Source organism: Anas platyrhynchos, chromosome 2 (genome assembly GCF_047663525.1).
Source record: "Anas platyrhynchos isolate ZD024472 breed Pekin duck chromosome 2, IASCAAS_PekinDuck_T2T, whole genome shotgun sequence".
Classification (NCBI taxonomy): domain Eukaryota; kingdom Metazoa; phylum Chordata; class Aves; order Anseriformes; family Anatidae; genus Anas; species Anas platyrhynchos.
The window spans coordinates 158,823,930-158,841,579 of NC_092588.1; the positions used below are offsets into that span (position 1 = coordinate 158,823,930).

General features: G+C 49.8%; 1 protein-coding gene across 13 annotated transcripts in view; it reads right to left on the reverse strand.

Moving 5' to 3' along the window:
• Positions 1–1,194: 1,194 nt before the first annotated feature.
• Positions 1,195–17,650, reverse strand: part of MAP4 (microtubule associated protein 4) — a 138,786-nt gene continuing 122,330 nt past the window's right edge. For 7 of the 13 annotated variants that reach the window (XM_038173900.2, XM_038173899.2, XM_038173898.2 and 4 more), the window contains 7 exons: positions 16,025–16,084; positions 15,545–15,864; positions 13,220–13,348; positions 11,478–11,570; positions 6,892–6,973; positions 5,497–5,609; positions 1,195–3,184 (listed from right to left, as the gene is read on the reverse strand). In XM_038173900.2, the coding sequence (XP_038029828.2) occupies positions 2,975–3,184; positions 5,497–5,609; positions 6,892–6,973; positions 11,478–11,570; positions 13,220–13,348; positions 15,545–15,864; positions 16,025–16,084 (1,007 nt within the window). In that variant the 3' untranslated portion in view covers positions 1,195–2,974. Of the gene's footprint in view, positions 3,185–3,282; positions 3,304–3,495; positions 3,674–5,496; positions 5,610–6,891; positions 6,974–11,477; positions 11,571–13,219; positions 13,349–15,544; positions 15,865–16,024; positions 16,085–17,650 lie in introns of all 13 variants that reach the window. The other 6 variants (XM_038173896.2, XM_072034054.1, XM_038173895.2 and 3 more) reach the window with 5 other exon arrangements.

Consider the following 17,650-nt stretch of genomic DNA (forward strand, 5'->3'; position numbering starts at 1 on the left):
CCGTCGGTTCGCAGCTGCCCGGGAGGTGCTGGGGGGGGCTGAGCAGCCTGAACGCCTCCGCACCCCCGCGGGGCCCTGAGCCGAGCAGCCGGACACACAAAGCAACGCAGCGGGGAGAAGGTGCCATTGCTGTCCCTTTGCAAGGTGTGCGGGTTTCGCTTGCTTTTTTTTTTTTTTGCAGTCCCAGGAGATAAAGTGCAATGTTGCCACTCGCCTTCCTACCGCCGCACCTGAACTAAGACCAGGACAAAGCCGCGGGCAGCTGGGAGCCACCTGAGCTTCACCTCGCTCGCCCAGGGCAGCGCGGCAAGGGGGGGACGCGGCGTTTTGGTGCCCACCTCGGCTCTGGTTGCCCAAGGCCACCGCCACGCTTTGCGTCCCCTCCTGGCGCACGCGGCTCTGCCCGGCCCCTGCCTGCACCAGCCCCGAGCACGCCTGTGCCCGTTATTGCTTCAGGAAGAAAAATCCGCGCCTTTCCCTGCGGAGGGCATGAGCCTGCTCTCCTGATTCCCTCTCCGTCAAACTTCGCCTCGTTTCAAGCGCTGGAACGCCAACCAACCATCACCAGATTGACAAGCTCTAGCTGGTGTTCAGAATTTAGCAATAAGAGAAAGAAGGAAGCATCAGCGAAGGGGCAGTGATATATACCGGGGGCTGCATGCGGGTGACCGGGTGGGCGGAGGCCACGGGAGCAGCTGGAGGGTTTCAGGCTCGGCGCGCTCGGGGAACGCTCGCCAGGCAGCAGGTTTCCACCCCAGCCCCGTAATGGGGCCAAAACCCCTGCAGCCGGCGGCGTTAACCCACGGGCGGGGGCTCCCCGGGCACCTCCAGCTTTTCTCTCCGCGGAGCCGTCCGTGGGACAGGGGGAGCAGGAGGGTCCCCGGGGTGTCGGTGGTGGCTCCTCGAGCCGGGTGCCTGGAGCGGTGGTGGACACGGGGCACCGCACGGCACCGCACGGCTGCGGCGTTCCCCGGCCTTGGGATTCGAGGGTTGTGGCATGGAAGGGAGAGGAGAGGAGAGGGGGTGGTGGTGGTGGTGATGAGGAGGAGGAGGGGAGGAGGAAGGGAAGCAGTGGGAGTTTTCTGGGGTATATATAACCGCCCCTTTCAGGTGCAAATCTGCATTGCTTATTTCAATTTGTATTCAGAGGAAAAAGCACTTATGAAACTAGCAGACGACTTTGATGCAAACTAGTACATTTTAATGCCATTTTATTAGAAATCATGCAAACTTTAATATAAAAAATACAAGTGCAATAAGAATCTTTGTGTGTAAATACAGATTCCGGGTTATCGTGTCATTGTCGGCTTTCCCAAAGAAATATTCCCACAAGCATGAGAAGCTGCAGGCTTCCCTCTGTCCCCTCCTTTGATCAGCTCCCCCTTAGCACACGCCTGGTTCAGTTGACTTTGATCCCAGTGTTTTGTTACTCCGCCCTTTTTTTTTTTTTTTTTTTTTTTTTTGCTTTAAATTAGTTTGACGACCCAAGAACACTTCTTTCTTTTTTTTTCTTTTTTTATTTACATTTCTCCTTTTTTTTTTTTTTTTTTTTTTTTAGTGTCATTTGCAACATCAAACGAGGAGCTCAAGAGCCTCAAAGAGTCACGTCTAAGCAATCCCCTCCCGAGTCAGAGCTGCAGCTCCCTGGCACTACAAACCTGCCGGCCCCAGCGGGGCGCTGCCCCCCCCCCATCTCCAGCCCTCCGCAGACGTCCCGCGACCCCCTCCTCGTGCCCCGGGCGCGGGGTGGCCGCCCCGTCCTCCCCGCGGCCCCCGCCAGCGCCGTTCAGCCTGACGGCGTGGTTCCCCACCCGTCGGCCCCGGTTAAAACGCCACACGCACCACACAACCTGCTTGCCTCCGAACTCCCGGCCTGCGTTAAACCTGCAACTCCACCACCAAAGCAGCCTCCTGCCCTTCCTCCAGACCTCGGGCCCCGGCTGGAAAAACAGCCAGGGCTTTGGCTGTGCGAGTTAATAAATAAACAAACCGTCTTCGCCTTGCTAAGCCACAGAAGGTGCTACGGCATCCTCTAGGGCTGGTGGTTTGGCCCTACAGGAGGTTTTTTTGGTTTTTTTTACGAGCATCGATTCAACTCGTTGCAGTCAACACAGGCTTCATCTGATCGGTTACAGCAAGGAGTTTTCCTTTAACACATTCTTGTGCCTTTCATTTCAGACATGGCTTAATCCCATGAATTTTGCTCCATCGTTTTTAAAATATTAAAAAAAACAACAACAAAAAGTTACAATTGCTGGATATGTCAATAAGAAGCCAGCACTGCAGCAGCGGTTAATGTCTCTACTCTCCTACGGTTAGGAAAAGAAGGAAAAGAGAAAAGGAAACTTAGCATGGGTTGGTAGCACGATAAATCATCAACACATTGTCACAAAGAATAAAAGGCTAAAGTCAACAGTTAAAACAGCCTAACGTGTGTGTATAATATATATCATCATCAAACAGGGTCAGCAGAAACTGAAGCAGCAAGGAGGAAAAGTTTTTTGTTTTTTTTTTTCTTAAAAAGAAAGAAAGATCACAGCTTATCCCTGTTAACTCTGGCCTGGCTTCAGCCACCAGCAGCGTGGGCGCGCTTCTCCCCGAACCTCCCGCTCGCCAGCCCCGGACAGCGGCCGTGGGCTGGAAGTCGCTGGGTGCCGACCCCGAAACGCGGCCACCACTCCCTCTAGGGTCCTCCTAAAAGCCAAAGGGATGAGGCGAGGAGAGGGAGCGAAGCCCTTCCCAGCCCCAAAAGGGCCCCCAAAGGCTGCCACGCTCGGGCAAGGGGGTGCGCGGCCAGGACGCCCCCGTGCCCACGGCCGCCCAGACGGTGCCGAGCCGAGAGGCAGCGCCGCCGAAAGGGACGCGAGCCCTGCTAAACGCTGTCCCCTTCCCACCTGAAGCCAGACGCCGGGTTAAGAGAGCCAAGCTGCGTTATTGGGGGGGGGAGAGCGAGGGAGACGGGGCGGGGAGGGGGTCACAAGCCTTGCTGAGAAAGCGCTGCAAGGGGAGCTGGCTGTTGCAGCGGTGACAAGGAGGCGACCGAGCCCAGGCTCTCGCTGACGGATGTGCTACGCCAGGGGGAGGTGCTGCTGGAAAGGTTTTGGGGTTTGGAGACGACGATTTCCGCTCCGTGGTCTGTTCGAGCCTTGGCCTTCTCACGGAACGTCAGCTTGTGAGATTCAATCTGCAGCGACACAAGGGCAGGTGAGAAGGGGAAGGGTCGGGAGAAGGAGAAGAGGAGGAGAGGAGGGGGAAGGACAGGAGGGGAACGGAAGACGATACCAGAATGTCATCATTAGATGCCTGGAAGATAAAAGGCAATTTTCTTCATTAAAAAAAAAGGCAAAAACCCTGCAGACATCGCTACAAAACAGTTCAAAACTTTTCAGCTTACAGCGGTGGGACCGGTGCTCACGGGCGGCTGCTCTGCCCCTGCTGCAGTGCTCTCCCCGTCCCACCCGGCAGAGTGCGTAGAGAGAAGGCGCAGGCACTTACTTGTTTCTTGTATCTGAGTCTCGAAGCTCTGAATTTCCCTTTGGTCACCCCCGCTCAGGGCAGTGGGCACTGCCGGCCCTACGCCATTCTCCCGCATCTCAATGCCTGCCGGGGCCGCCGGCACCTCTCCGTTCTGAGGGGCTGGCGGGAGCTGCCCTGGCTCCGCGCTCCCCTCAGCCTACAAGGAGACAACACGGGGTGGGGAGGACGACAGGACGAGTCAATCGAAAACGGGGCTGGGGGGTGGGAAACGCGGCTCCCCCGAGCCCCCTCTGCCCTCCCCAGCTGCCGAGACGCGCGCAGGGACCGGGGTTTTTTGGGGGGAGGCAGCGGCCCCCTCGGTTCCCCGGAAAGTCGCCGTCCTGGACGGCTCCCAGTGCCCCAGCACCCACGTCCCGGTGGCACTGAGCTGCCCCTGCCAGCTCGTCCTGGTGTGGGCACCGTGCCCACGGCCACGGGGTAGGAGCTCAGCCCCCGTAACGCTCGGGTGAGGAAGGAGGAGAGACAGAAGCAGGGCAGGTAACGGGGCAGGGGCAGCGAGCTACGGGGTGGAGAGCAAGCAGGTGGGTTGAGCAGAGCCCAGTGAAGCAGAATGCTTTGTGTGGGTGCGTTTATGCAGCAGACCCTAAAGATACGTGGATCCTAAATCTGGGTTTGTACGAGGATGCTGGACCCTCGAGGACCTGCGCTGGCTGAGGGCTGGGGGGTGCAGTGGGGAAATGCTTTGGTGTCTGCATCAACAGAAAGAAATGGGTGAGAGTGCCACGGACAGACTCTGCACCCATGGAGACAGCAGGAAAACTCTGAAGATGAAAGATTTTAGCAGGTTCACGACAACCCTCCTTAAAGTAGAGAGCAGCAGCACGTGGCCCGCAGCCTGCAGCACGCCGAGCAGCCAGGATTCAGCACAGAAAGCTCCCCGGCCCTACCAGCACACCGGGTACCCTACAGCTCCCTCCAGCTCTTCACTGAGCCCAGGCTGAATTTTACATAAAGGGTTGGAGAGTCCCACAGTGTCCCCAAACACCCTGGCAGCCCCTTGAGGTGGGGACGGCTGAGCACGAACTAAATATCCTTGTGATTTCTGCTGCCCTTCAGGCCAGGGATTATTTATTTCTTCCAAGTGCAGGCAGCGTTTAACACAACGGCTCAAGCCAGCCGAGCCCCAGGCCCTGCCGTGACACAAAAATGCTGGAACAAAGCCACGGGGGCAGCCGAGGGCAGGTAGGGGGAGGTTCTGCACCTCCGCCGGGCGCTCCTGCTGGGGGAACAGAGTCCCGTTTGTGACGCTGGAGCACGGGATTGGTTTTGCTGCTGTTAGGGCCACCAGGCAATTCGGAAGCAGCAGTGTTTTGCAGAAAAGCCCCAGCACAAGCGAGTGTAATAAGGGGGACTTGCCCTCCCCGAAGAGCAGATGTCTCCTTGCTGCAGCGAGACCTACAATCTGCAGAGCTGAGGCTGGGGGGCAGCTGGAGTTAGGCTTTCATGGGGAGAAGCGGTGAATCACACTGATAATAACACACGAGCCTTTCTTGCCCTCCTACAAAGGGCCTTCAGGCTGGGCTGTGGTGCAGAATCTGGCTGAGAAGTGCTCCCGAGAGCTGCAAGGTGCCATTTCCCAGTATTTCCCAGCCTCAAATTCATCAGCTTTACTGGGGGGAAGAGGGAAAAGGGGGGAAGAGGTCCCAGCAGGCCACATGCAGCAGCTCCGACAGGCTTACGGAGCAATCCCTGCTCTCGGGTTCTTAGAGGAAGGATGCAAGTGCACGGGGGCAGTTCGAGCCCTGCAGGAAACCCATTCAGGCAGGCTGCTGAGTGGGCTCACAGCTCTCTGCTTTTCAGTTCATACTTACTCCTGGGGTTGACAAAAGAGAGGCCACAGCAATAAATAGATGGCTGTAAAAGGCTGGGGGTGGAGAGGCTGGGCTACATGAACAGCAGGACAAGGAGAAGAACCAAATTTCAACCCTACCCTGACGTGCCAGAGCTGGCTGCACCCACCTTCACTGTTCCTCCTGCTGGCAAGTGTCCCACGTTGTCCAGAGAACCCACTTTGGCCTGGGCCTTCTCCTTGAAGTTCAGCTTCTGGTTCTCAATTTTGACGTCTCCTCCCCCTAGAACAAGATTGCGTAGGGCTGAGTTTATCAACGCCTCCAGAAGAGTCCCACTTCAGATCTGTTTTAAAAACTGGCGAGACCCAGGTTGGCAATTTCCACCCGTGCAGGCACACAGGGCTGCAGGGCAAAGCCCTGGAGGTGCCATCAGGTGGGGACAGCCACACGTCCTACAAATTACCCACTGTCTGCAGTGAGAGGGCTCGGGTTCAGGAGAACCTGAAGGTCAGTAAAACAACCAGCAAGATTTCCCTGGGTTTCGAGTGCTGCAGTTCCTGTTAATAAACTAATAAGGTGCATAAAATCTGTATTCCAGTGGATTTCTCAGAAAACTATTGAAATATTCCTGAGCACAATTTGCTTCCCAGTGCCATCATTAAACACCCAGCAGCTTTGCCTGGCCAGTTGTGGAAGCCAACGGATTTGGTTCAACAAGGTCAGTTAAAACATTTGACAACAGAGAGTTCTGGACGGGTTCCTCTGCTTTAATCACCCTGGACAAGAGCAGTCATTGTTGCAGGGAGCTTGTTACTGCAGAGCGCTGAGCACACAGAGGTCATGCTGGTGGCACCACGGTCTCCAACGGGAGCGTTTCGAGGCGTTGAACCGTGCTGCTCCGCGTGCGAGGAGCTTTCAACCTACGGGGCTGCAAAAAGGGTGCAGGGAACTCCCAGGAGCAGACAAGGACAGGCCTGTGGGAATTGGTTGCAGCTTTGGGCAGTGAACTTTGTCCCTCGCACACCAATTTTTGGTTGCCGTGCAGGTAGCTGTCCTCAGATATGGACAAACCTGCAGAAGTCACTACGCTGGCCGTGCTTTGGGATGCCACAAAGGCACAGCTCAAACAACCTGCCAGCAGCCACGGAACCCTAAACTCGAGACTTGCCAGCACGCCAGCTGAGTGGGAAGCTGCTCATGGGTTGTTTAGGAAACCTGGGACTCACAGGAGAGCAACTGCTGGGTTCTCAGTGGGGAACAAACAATTCCTGCACACCCATCCCATAATATGTTGTTAGAGCCAAAAGTGTTGTCTATCAGATAGGGGATGCTACAGAACTAAAGGCTAAATGTCCCTCAGATCTGCCTTGAAGGTCTGGAGGGAAGTTACTGCATCCTTCCGTGGCACCTTGGTCCCCAAAGCCTCTGGGAGCACGAACAAAGCTCTCTCACTCCCCAAGCAGTCGTGCTAAGTATCTGCTTTGTCAAATGGGGTGGAAAGAGAATGAAGTCAAAGATTTGCAGCTTCTGCAGATAAATCATGAGGAAATGGTAAAATTTCTACCTGGCTTATGCTTGATGTTTGCTTTCGAGCCACACTTGGAGGACACTTTGGAAAGGTCAACTTTCTTGTTCTGGATCTGCACCTACAAGACAAAAAGAAACAGCTCAGCACAAAGAAACATTTCCTGGGAATCTGGAGGCCAAGGCAGCATCTCATACCTCAAGTCGGGCTTAAAGAACCTGCACCCCTTCTCCACTGGATGGTTTTTCCTTACCCATTGCCCAGCCAGTGCACAGAAGGCCTTAGCACTACTAAATGCCTGGACCAGCCACAAGTGGTTAATGTGAGCAGCCTTAAACCGAGACCAGATAAAAGCTAACAAAGGACCAGAAACCAGAAGCAACTCTTTGAGCTCATGGGTATGTCCACGGAACCAAAAACACCGGCAGAGGGACCAAAAAAAGCCAGTTTCATTGCCATGAGCCCCAGACTTTCTGCTCGTGGCCTGGGCAGCTTCAGAGCCACCAGGACATCCATCCATCCATCCATCCATCCATCCATCCATCCATCCATCCATCCATCCATCCATCCATCCATCCATCCATCCATCCATCCATCCATTCTCTCATGGCCACCCTTGCTGTAGGGCCAGAAACATGTCACCAGCTTTTTTTTTCCCCTAACCATTTTCAACGTGTCTGTTCCCAGCCTCCTCACTGCGCTCTTCCCTCCCTGCCAAGGACAGGACACCAGGTAGGATCATCGTGCCCTGGTGGAACAAATGGCTTGAAGAAGGACCCAATGTCTCTCTCCTAGTACTGTTTCCTTTAATCTTATTCTACCAGTGACCAATATCAGCGTGGAAAACGTCCCACGAAAACAATACAGGGTGATGCACTCAAGAAATCACAACATGTTCATGACTCGGTAAGTGATCTTCTTCCAAGTCAACAATGAGCCAAATGTCACAGCACAGTGCGTCAGGACTGGTTTCAATTTGGGGAGAAGTGTCTTCTCTGAGGTGGGACAAAGCTGAAGTCAAAATGTCTTTGATTTGATGTCTTTTTGCTCTAAAAATATTTCGTCTCTGACCCCTGGATCTTCTAGACACTATGTGAATTGTACAGAGCCCCACTTCTGACACTCCTGCAGCTCCAGGTGGATGCAAGATTCCTCTATTCTGGAATTAACCTCTGCATAACTCCTTCTAAATCTCTCATTTCATATAGTCGTAGGATAATTTAACTGGAAGAAACCTCTGGAGCTCATCTGGTCCAGTGAAAAGTCGTGAAATGCCAGGTGGAAATGTCTAGCATCAAACTTTCAGTGGGAAAAATCCACAGGCATTTTGTGTGTGTGTGTCTTTTTTATTTTATTTTATTTTATTTTATTTTATTTTATTTTATTTTATTTTATTTTATTTTATTTTATTTTATTTTATTTTATTTTATTTTATTTTATTTTATTTTTGTAGTAATGTTAAAAGGATGTAACCTTTCCATCCATGTCACCAACCACCAGCTGGCACCCGTGTGCACAAGCAGTTCTGCCACAAATTGTTTTTCGGAGAAAATTAGAAAGAACAAGAATTTGTTCACTTATGAATTACTCTAACGTTTTTTTGAAAACTGCCACGATAATTTGTAGCACATCGTTCTCAGGAAGCATGAATCCTCTATTACTTGTGAGGAGGGATGAGTCAAAGCCATGCTGCCTTGTTTGCTCAGCACGGTTCAGCTTCCTGCTATGGCGTTCCCTGTATCTTGTACCCTGACTCAGAGACACCAGACGCTCCAAAAACATGAAATCACGGCCTCGAAAATTCATTTTTTTAGTGGCTGCTACTGAAGTTACTGAAGCTTTTATAATGTGAGTATTTGTTTGCTTGGAACTGGACTCTATTTCATAAAAATTCTTTTTTTTTAAATAATGTTTCTCATCAGCAAGGGTAGACTTACCCAGTTGTGACTATTCATGATTTCACCCAGGGATCCAAACAATTATACCTAAATGGAAGTGTATTTCTTGTAAGATTTCTGATGTGAGTTGTTTTCAGCTTGCAGTGGGAGGTAAGATTAATGGCTGGGCTTGCATTTGTAGAGCCAAATGCTCAGACTCCGGTGCCAAGTAAATCTTAGACCTCAAAGCTCGATCCAGAGGTTTTCAGAAGAAGTTTTATGTCTTTTTTTACAGCCATAAAAACCTCACCTTGTTTTACATTTTGTATCGTATCTCTGACCACTTCCCGATCCATCTGAGCAGGTAAAGCCAATGGGTAGAGAAACCATAAATTCCAAATCACCTTGTTGAATTTTCAACAATACGTATGCTATGTGCATTTTGGAAAAATTGTGTCTTTACTGTTGTTTTCGTTAAAATGAGAGCAAAAAAATACCGAAGCACAACAAAAGCTTTTGCCCAGGAAATTTGTCTTTGTGCCATGGTATTTCTGTGAAATGTAACAGAAATATGAAGGGTAACTACTGCTTTTGAACGTGGATTCTTGGGTATCTTGGAGGGGAGAAGTTATTTCTGGGGGTTTCCTTCCTTGCAGAGCCTCAAAAGTCACCTGGGCATGGTGCTGGGCACCCTGGAGCAGGGTTTGGGCCAGAGGGACACAGAGGTGCCTCCAACCATAATGCCTGATAGGAACAACTCCACTTAGGTAGGCTGTCAAGCACTTCTACCAGAGCAACCCTAAAGCTGAACCACAACGTGCTACGAACCACACCTCTTGTCCAGAGGATTCCTACAAGCTTTTACTGAAGCCACAGACCATGGACTTTCCAGACATCCCCATCAGCAGTGTGGTTTGGGAATTGAGCATCAGGAAATCTTCCATCAGAAGTGATCATTGTAATTATTTGAACAAAAAAAAAGCATCTTGGAAGAGGACACTACTATTACAGTGCCCGGAGTGAGTGGATATAAAAATGAGTGAGAGGAACCACTTTTGTAGGAAGCCAGACTGGCCTCCGTGCCTCTTCTACTCACACTGGTACTGCCTGGGCTGGCTCTGGGGGCGTTGGATGGCTGGGAACAACTACCTGAAGCTGGCTTTGGGATATGTGGAACCTGGAAAGAATAAGCACTTTATTCTCAAGGTAAAAACCTTAAGTAAGGAGAAAAACTGTAGTGGTAAAAGAGGAGCGTGGTCGAGAAAAAGAAAGTGGGCTCACACGTGTCCTCTGGAGTTGAAAACACTCCAAGGACAGAAGAGCAAAACGTAAAGAAGAAAGCACAGGTCTGGTGATTTCTTAGAAGAAAGAGTTCCTTAATGTAGTTATCTAGCAAGAAAAATATCCTCCACATTCAAGCACATCTCTGTTGGCCCCAGAAAAGGAAGCACATGTAAGATCTATGAAGTAAGAGTGGCAACAGAAGAGTGGCTTACAAAATACAGCTCCTCTGAGTGCACAAACGGGAGCAGCAGAAACATGCTTAACTGCAAACCAGCACTACGAGGGCACCTAAAATTCACACAGTGCTCTCAAAATCAAGTTTTCTTCCTATTTTGCAAAGCAGAGAATTTTCCTGTGTGAGCCTTTCTATGGGAAAGCTCCACACACACATGCGTGCGCCCCCATAAATACCGGGCACGTCACTGAAATACCAAATAATACTAAATAATACTAAATAGGAATGGCAAATCCCACTGGTGAGAATCAGCAAGCTGAAAAGCAAGGAGGGCAGAGACGTGCCCAAGGTTTGAGGAAGAACTGCTCACGTAGGGTAAAGATTCAGCCAGCCAGACATACACACATAGGTTTGCCAGGAAAAGTGGCCCCAGCAGCTTGCAGCAGTCAGGACCTACGGAGTGTCTTTCTGAAACCATCCAGCCTTTGTATTTCTGCACACTAATGCTGGTACAAGCAGGCCAGAGCAGATTTGGGAAGTTATCACAGGCTGTGTCCACAAGGAAACGCCCGCCGAACCACCACCGCTGTTTTCCAGCCCTTGAGGATTTAGACAGTACTTTTTTTTTTTGGCCAGACACTTTCAGGCTATAATAAGCCAAACCAAGGACACAGACAGAAGATTAGCCTTCCATTTAACGAGCTCAGCTCTGTTGCCAGAGATACCAGCGGCCTTTAAATTTAGAAGTTAATCACAGCTCCACGATTAAGTCCCAGTCTTTTCTTCCTCCTTTTTTTTGAAGTCTCCCTTCTTGCAAAGCACGAAGCAAAATTAATCTGAGTCAGATTAATTTTACTTACTCGCTCTACTAGCCAGTGAAGAGCAATAGGCAATTCCAGGCCACGATTCATTTCGGCTACAACCAGACATCAAAAGCAGGTCAGAGCCTGGTGAGGTGCCTCCATTGACTACAGAGGGAATCCACAGCGAGCTAACTCCTGGGGTCAGCAATGTGCACAGCCCGCATTTGCTCAATTAATACCACGGAAACCATGCGAGAAATAGGTCAGGAGCATTCGTGCTGCTGTGCACCAGGACCCACACACCCGTGTATTCAACCTAGCAGCCCAAGGGGGGAAAAAATCACCAGCCTACTTTATTTCCAGAAGCCCTGAAGCTCTGCCGTACCTTTCTGCCCGGATCAGGGCTTTCTACGGACTGACTGACACAAAACATGATATGAGAGAAGGAGTTAGTAGAAAGACAGCTTGCCCAGAGCCCATACTTACATTCCCACCTCCAGGGACATGCTTAATATTGTCCTTGGAACCACACTTGGACTGAACATGGCTGTAGTTCGCTTTTTTGGAGACTATCTGGACCTAGAATGTTACAGAATGGAAAACAACACAAGGGAAGAGGACTGGTTAGAGTTGTCATACGGCAGGCTGGAGAGGATGCTCTAACACGGTGGGTAAACGAGGAGTTGTGTTAAGCTCAGTCTGACTTTAGTGTTAGGTGTGAAAGCAACTGAGGAGGAGAGTGAGAAAAAAAAGGGGAGCGAAACGAGAGGCTGCACAGACGGTGTTAGTGCGAGAGCAGAAGCGCTGCCACCACTGCCCGGCTGCTGGGGGGCAGCACCGGGGGCTGCCTGCCATGAGCTGGGTCCTCACCAGCCCCGCACGAGGCTTCCTGGGAGGGAGCTCGCTGGTGAGAGCTGCCCCGAGCACGTGGAGGCACAAATCCGAGCGGCGAGAAGCAGCTCGGCCGCCTCCGTCCTCCACGGATGGAAAACACGGGGCTGCTGCTTCCAGCGGAGCTCGGAGCTGGTGAGGGGCTGCACTGTGCTCACTTCTGGTCCGTGTCTGCACTGAATTCATTCCTGGTGTCTGCACTGTACTCACTTCTGGTCCGTGTCTTTCTGGTCCATGTCTGCACTGTCCTAATTTCAGGTCCGTTTTCTGCTTGCCGGGACTGACTCCAGTCCTGGGTAAGGGCTCTCAGAAGCTCTGGGCAGTAAAACCCACTCTGAGAAACAATTTCCCAATGAAGGCTGTCAGACCTTCAGTTAAATTTTATCAGACAAGCCTGACGTTCATTAAATAGATGCAGAGTTTCTCCTTGAAGCTAAAAGGACTCTTTTTTTTTCAGAATACAACGAGAGGATGCTAAATGCTGGCTTTATTCACCGGGGTGAAGTAACTGAGTTAGAGCAACACAGGGTTAGTTACAACACGTGTTTAGTCTGGGAGTTATTGAACAGCACAGAACGTGGCAGAAGCTGTGTCCTGGAGCATTTGCTAGGAGGAGGTGATCAATTCAGAGCACAAAAGGAACCACCAGAAGATCCTCAACTTTAGCGGGTTTCCACAAGCTACTCAGCCAGTTCTGAAAGACTGGATTCGGTACAACAGAAGTTATCAAAATGTGCTTTTTCTGTTAAATTTATGTTGGTTTATTGGCTTCCTTAGAGGCACAAATTTGACACTTCTCTAACAGGCTCTGCCTGATGAATCCTGCCCGGGACCTGCAGCACGGGTACCCCACCTTGTCCCCCATCGGGGCCTGGGTGGCTCACACACTGCGGGGTCACGACAGAGTTACCCACCCAACGGGGACTGCCTGAGGTTCAGGTAATGGGTTTTGGTGTAATCAGGCTGGGAACATTGCTGGGAAGACATTAAGAATACCCTCAATGTTCTGCCATCGGTGTGAAAACAAGCAGCAAAGCTCTCGGCTCGTGTTGTGTACGTAAAAGGGAAACTTCCAACTCAAAATTAAGCCCATCTAAAAGGGAAGACTACGCTGAAAATGTTTTATAGCAGGCATTGAAAAGTTATCCACCGTAGTGAGCTCTGATGTGCTCAACTGGGAACATCTCAGGCTTTAGAAAGAACGGGAGAAGTGTCTGTGCAGGGAACAGGGACACTGACAGGAGAAAGCAGAAGAGTTGAAGAGGAGGGAAAGTGACTCAAAATGGAAATGTTTTTTTCCTTCGTCTCCCACAGAGAAAAGTCTGAAATAAACTCACTTTCCCATTGGGCTGTTTTGGGGCACCCTCTTTTGTTACGGTTGTTTTAGCTGTAGCCATTTTAGAGACCGCATTGGGTTCAGGCTTTCGTGCAGCAGCAGCTGATTCGGGCTTTTTCTCTACTTTCCCCTAGATGGAGACAAATGGATGATTTCAACCAGCAAAAGCAAACGTGCGGGCAGGAAAAGTACGGGAACACAAAGCCACCCCAATAAAACCAGCGGAGTGGCCAACCCAGGAGAACTTTGACGTGCTGTCGCTGTCAGCAAAGCAAATCTCACGTCCAGGAGCCAGCAGGAGGGGGAGCAGTGCTGCTCCGAAATGGGCTGGCACAGAGCAATAAATGAGACAAGTTCTCCATTTCTCCAAGAACTCGAAGGTGCCCTTCATCAGCATGCCATTATTTCCCCTGTGGCCACACTGACCGGTCTCCAAGTGAACACAGTGCTCAGCACGGTGTGAAAAACCTCAATCCATCCTTCAGGAGCCCAGCAGCAGCTCAGGATCACCTCCTTCACTTGGAGGGCACTGAACAGGTCTCAGAGCACATCCACAGATCAGCTTTACTTTGCCTTGGAGCTCCAGACCTTGGAGCTGGACACAGAGGGGCTGTGCTCCCACCTCTGATTTCTCACCCCCACGCCGGGGTGACTCAGGCTTTGGGATTAGCAGATGATTTATTATTTATTTTTAGCGAATTGAATGCAGGCGGACCTGACTGATCTCGCTAAACAGAAAACTGAACGCAAATTTATGGGTTTTAGAAAAAATCAGCAACTAGCTGAACATCCATTTTTTTGGTAATTTTGGTGATAATCCATTTTTTGGTAATCTGGGTCCGAATAGGAGCAGCGGACCCTGTGTTCTGGGGGTTGAGCAGAAATCCTCCAATTCCCTAACCCACCAGCAGAGCAGAAAACAAATAAAAAGCCTCAGCGCTCCCTAGGTGTTCTCGTACTCTGAACACATCCAGCTTAAATAAGACTACAAAACGGACAGATTTCTTCAAAAGCAGGATTTACCACTCTGAAAATAACAACAAAACAACGGACAGTAAAACTGAATGTAAAAATAAATCCTCTCAAACCAACACCATAACCCTGCAAGCTAAAAAGCTCTGCGGTCCTCCAGAACCCCAGCACGGTCTGAAATCAGGGCCCAGGCTGACACGTTCTCTTTGAACAGATGTTAGAAGGATCTGTGAACTCCCAATATTGCAATTTGAACCTGATTTGAAAGCGTCACTGTCCTGTTCACAGAGTGGAAGTTTTGTCTTCTAGAGCTCCAAGCGCTGAGGACCATCCTATGATGCTGTACAGCTCAGATATCCCGAACCCTGAGGAATAATCCCATGCGTGTATCTCTGTGACATGCAGCACCACAGCCCAAGAATGCCCTTGACTTTCATGTGCCTCCGAGGAGATTAAAGCTCCCAGCATGAAATGAACTCTCCCGGCATCAGATTAAAGTTCTGTGCTGGGTTACTCATTACAGCAGACCTGCAGCAAAGGCAAGCGGGCAAATTAGTTCCACTTTGTGGAAATTAAAGCCCTCTGACTGCGCGCAAGCTGCTAACGCGTGTTGTCAGGCAGAGATGGGGTACCTGTTGGACAATACCCACTAAAGGTTTTATGGTCATGCATATCCACAACGTGATGTAAACCCTCAGAAGGGTTTGGGGCATAGCCCCAAACCTTTACCATGTCCATGGTAGATGCTCACAGTGAAAATTTAATATATCTATGTACGCACCACTCCCTACAGCTCCTTCATCACTAATCTCTTCTTTCCTTGTGGCCACCAGGACTTAGCTGAGGAGCAGTAAATGTTCCTTTTCATTTCAGCTCTAGGTCTGACAAGTTGAGCAGAGTCCCTGTTCCTACAGCTGGGAAAGGTGCTGTGGAACTCGCACCCAAACCCAGATGTCCTGCATCACAGTGCATCATTCCACCTTCTGTACCATTCACCAGACTCAATTCCTCTACTCAAAGGCGGTTTTGGAATATAAACAGTGATTGAGCTTTCCATACCAACTATTTCCTAGGTTGGGATGTACGACAGAAAAACAGAACCCAAAGGTTTGAATTCCTGTACGTGTGCCAGTAAACACCAGGCAGGCTTTTAAGGTGGATTCCTTCTGCACCCTACTACCAATGCTTTGTTAATGCCCTCTGCAGAAACCAAGAATCCAAAGAGGAGCTCTGCTGAGTACAAATATGAGAAGAGCAGTGAGGATACAGCCACCAAAATTAGCAAAGAGCACCCACAACGCTTAGGAGCTACAGTTTCAAGGAGCATATCGGTATCAGGTTTGAAGAAACTTACCTTTCCTCCACCAGGCTGATGTTTAATATTATCTGTTGATCCGATTTTGGAACGTACATTTTTCAGATCTGGAGCAGAAACACTGCTGGTTGGGCGAGGAGGCTTGGAAACAGTGCTGGGTTTAGTTGGAGCCTTAGCAGTTGTTTTTTTAGCATCCGCAGTTGCAGTTGAGGTTGTAGTGGGTTTGGTTGCAGCAGGCTTGGGTTTGGGACGGCTGGTGGCTGCTCCAGGTAAACTAGGTGCGCTTGAGGTGGTGGTAGGAGTGGTGGCACTGCTTTTTACTGCATTTCCAGAAGCGCTCTTAGGGCGGGCCAAGTCTGCTACAATGATCACAGCGATAGTTAGAGGGAGAGGGGGGGAAGGTGGGTCAGAGGCCATTTACACAAACGTCCTCAGCATCCTGAAGATGTACAGTGGCCTGCTTAATAAACACAGCCGCAAACAGAGAGGATTTGGATTAGATGGAAACAGCGAAATTACCTGATGGTGACTTTGCAGCGGGCTTCTTGGCATCTGCAGGTTTCGCATCAGTCTTGATAGCTGCCCAACGAAAAGCACACGGGTTAGGATCTCAGAGTGAAAGCCAGTTTGCACAGGTGAGAAGCCCGGGATCCTGGCACAGCTTCCCCTGGAGGTCATCACGTCCTGATGGTCCTTTTTACCCACTGTCCCTGTTTCAAACATGCTGCTTTAAAGAAAGCATCTCAAGAGTGACCCGCTCTCTGTGAACACTGGGCTGAGGTCCCCATCACAGCAGCAAAAGCCACTCGTGTTTTCCAGCAAAAGGATCAATTCATTGAAAGGACCAAAAGGATCATCACTCAATGATGCAACACACTTGAGTGTGTTGTGTGAGTTTGCTTTTTTTTGAGTTTACATATTTTTCCTTAAAATAATTTCCCGAATCTGACAGCACTCACTCCAACATTATTTAAACTCCGACCTAATTTCATTTCTTAAAAAGCCTTTCCTTACTAAATAGCAAGAGCAGAATCACATTTGTCCATCTCTAATCCTGGCATCGTTGCCAGATCCGTTCTAACCAACGCCAATTTTCGTGCACAGAAGTTATTGCACACTGTGGTCCCTACTCTAATTATATAAAAATAAAAATCAGTCACTAAACTGCAAATGTGCCTTTGGGCAAACACCAGCGGTCACGACCTGATTACAGCCCACACAGACAGAGGACAGCCCAAACCAGGAACACATCCCCATTTCTCAAAGCAGAACGAAACCATACACAAAACTGATCAAGGAAAAATCACAGACTGGAAAATATAAACAGAGCCTTATTTCAAAGAGCTCTTTGATAATGAAATTGTAGTTTTTGCTATCGATGATTTGGCTAAGGTCTGCTTCATTTCACTAGCCAAATGATAGCAACATTAAAAATAAATACCAAACGGGAAAATCGAAGTAAGTTAGAAACTATGAAGGTCCCCTATCCTCTAATATTTAATTTCCATTAACAGCCTTAGATTTTTCAATAAACTCAAGTAGCTGGCAGGGTATTTTATGAAATGCCAGTACAGAGAAGAACAAGCAAAACAGGCAGATAACCACAGGTCAGGTTACCCTGGATCATTCCACCCAGACTTTGCTAAAAGCGTGAAGTTAAACAGCTCTGATAAGACACTAGCTAACGAGATGAAACACGTCGGAATAATTTAATCAGGCCTGAAGGATAGATAGATACATAATTAATACCAATCCCTTCCAAAAGGCCCTGTCAAACCAACCTTATCTCCCTCCCTGAGACCTCAACTTTAGCTGGGAAAACTGACTGCATGGAGAGAAGGTACGTGAAGCCAGACGGACTATGATGCTACTTGGGTACACCAAGAGAGGTGAATGTTTCCCCTCGTGTCAGCGGGGAGCCAGATGCCAGAACACGATCTGATTAGCAGGTAATGTCAAAGACCTGATAAAGCTACTGCAGAAACATCTATACCACAAAGTGCTCTTACACAAACACAGCCCTCATTTGCACAGCCAGGGGGAAAGCCTAAATGCAGATAAACAAATAAACCCCGCGCCACTCAACCCATGCCTCTTGTTTAGGAGAGGAAGTGACTGACATGAAACCACACAACTTCCAAACAA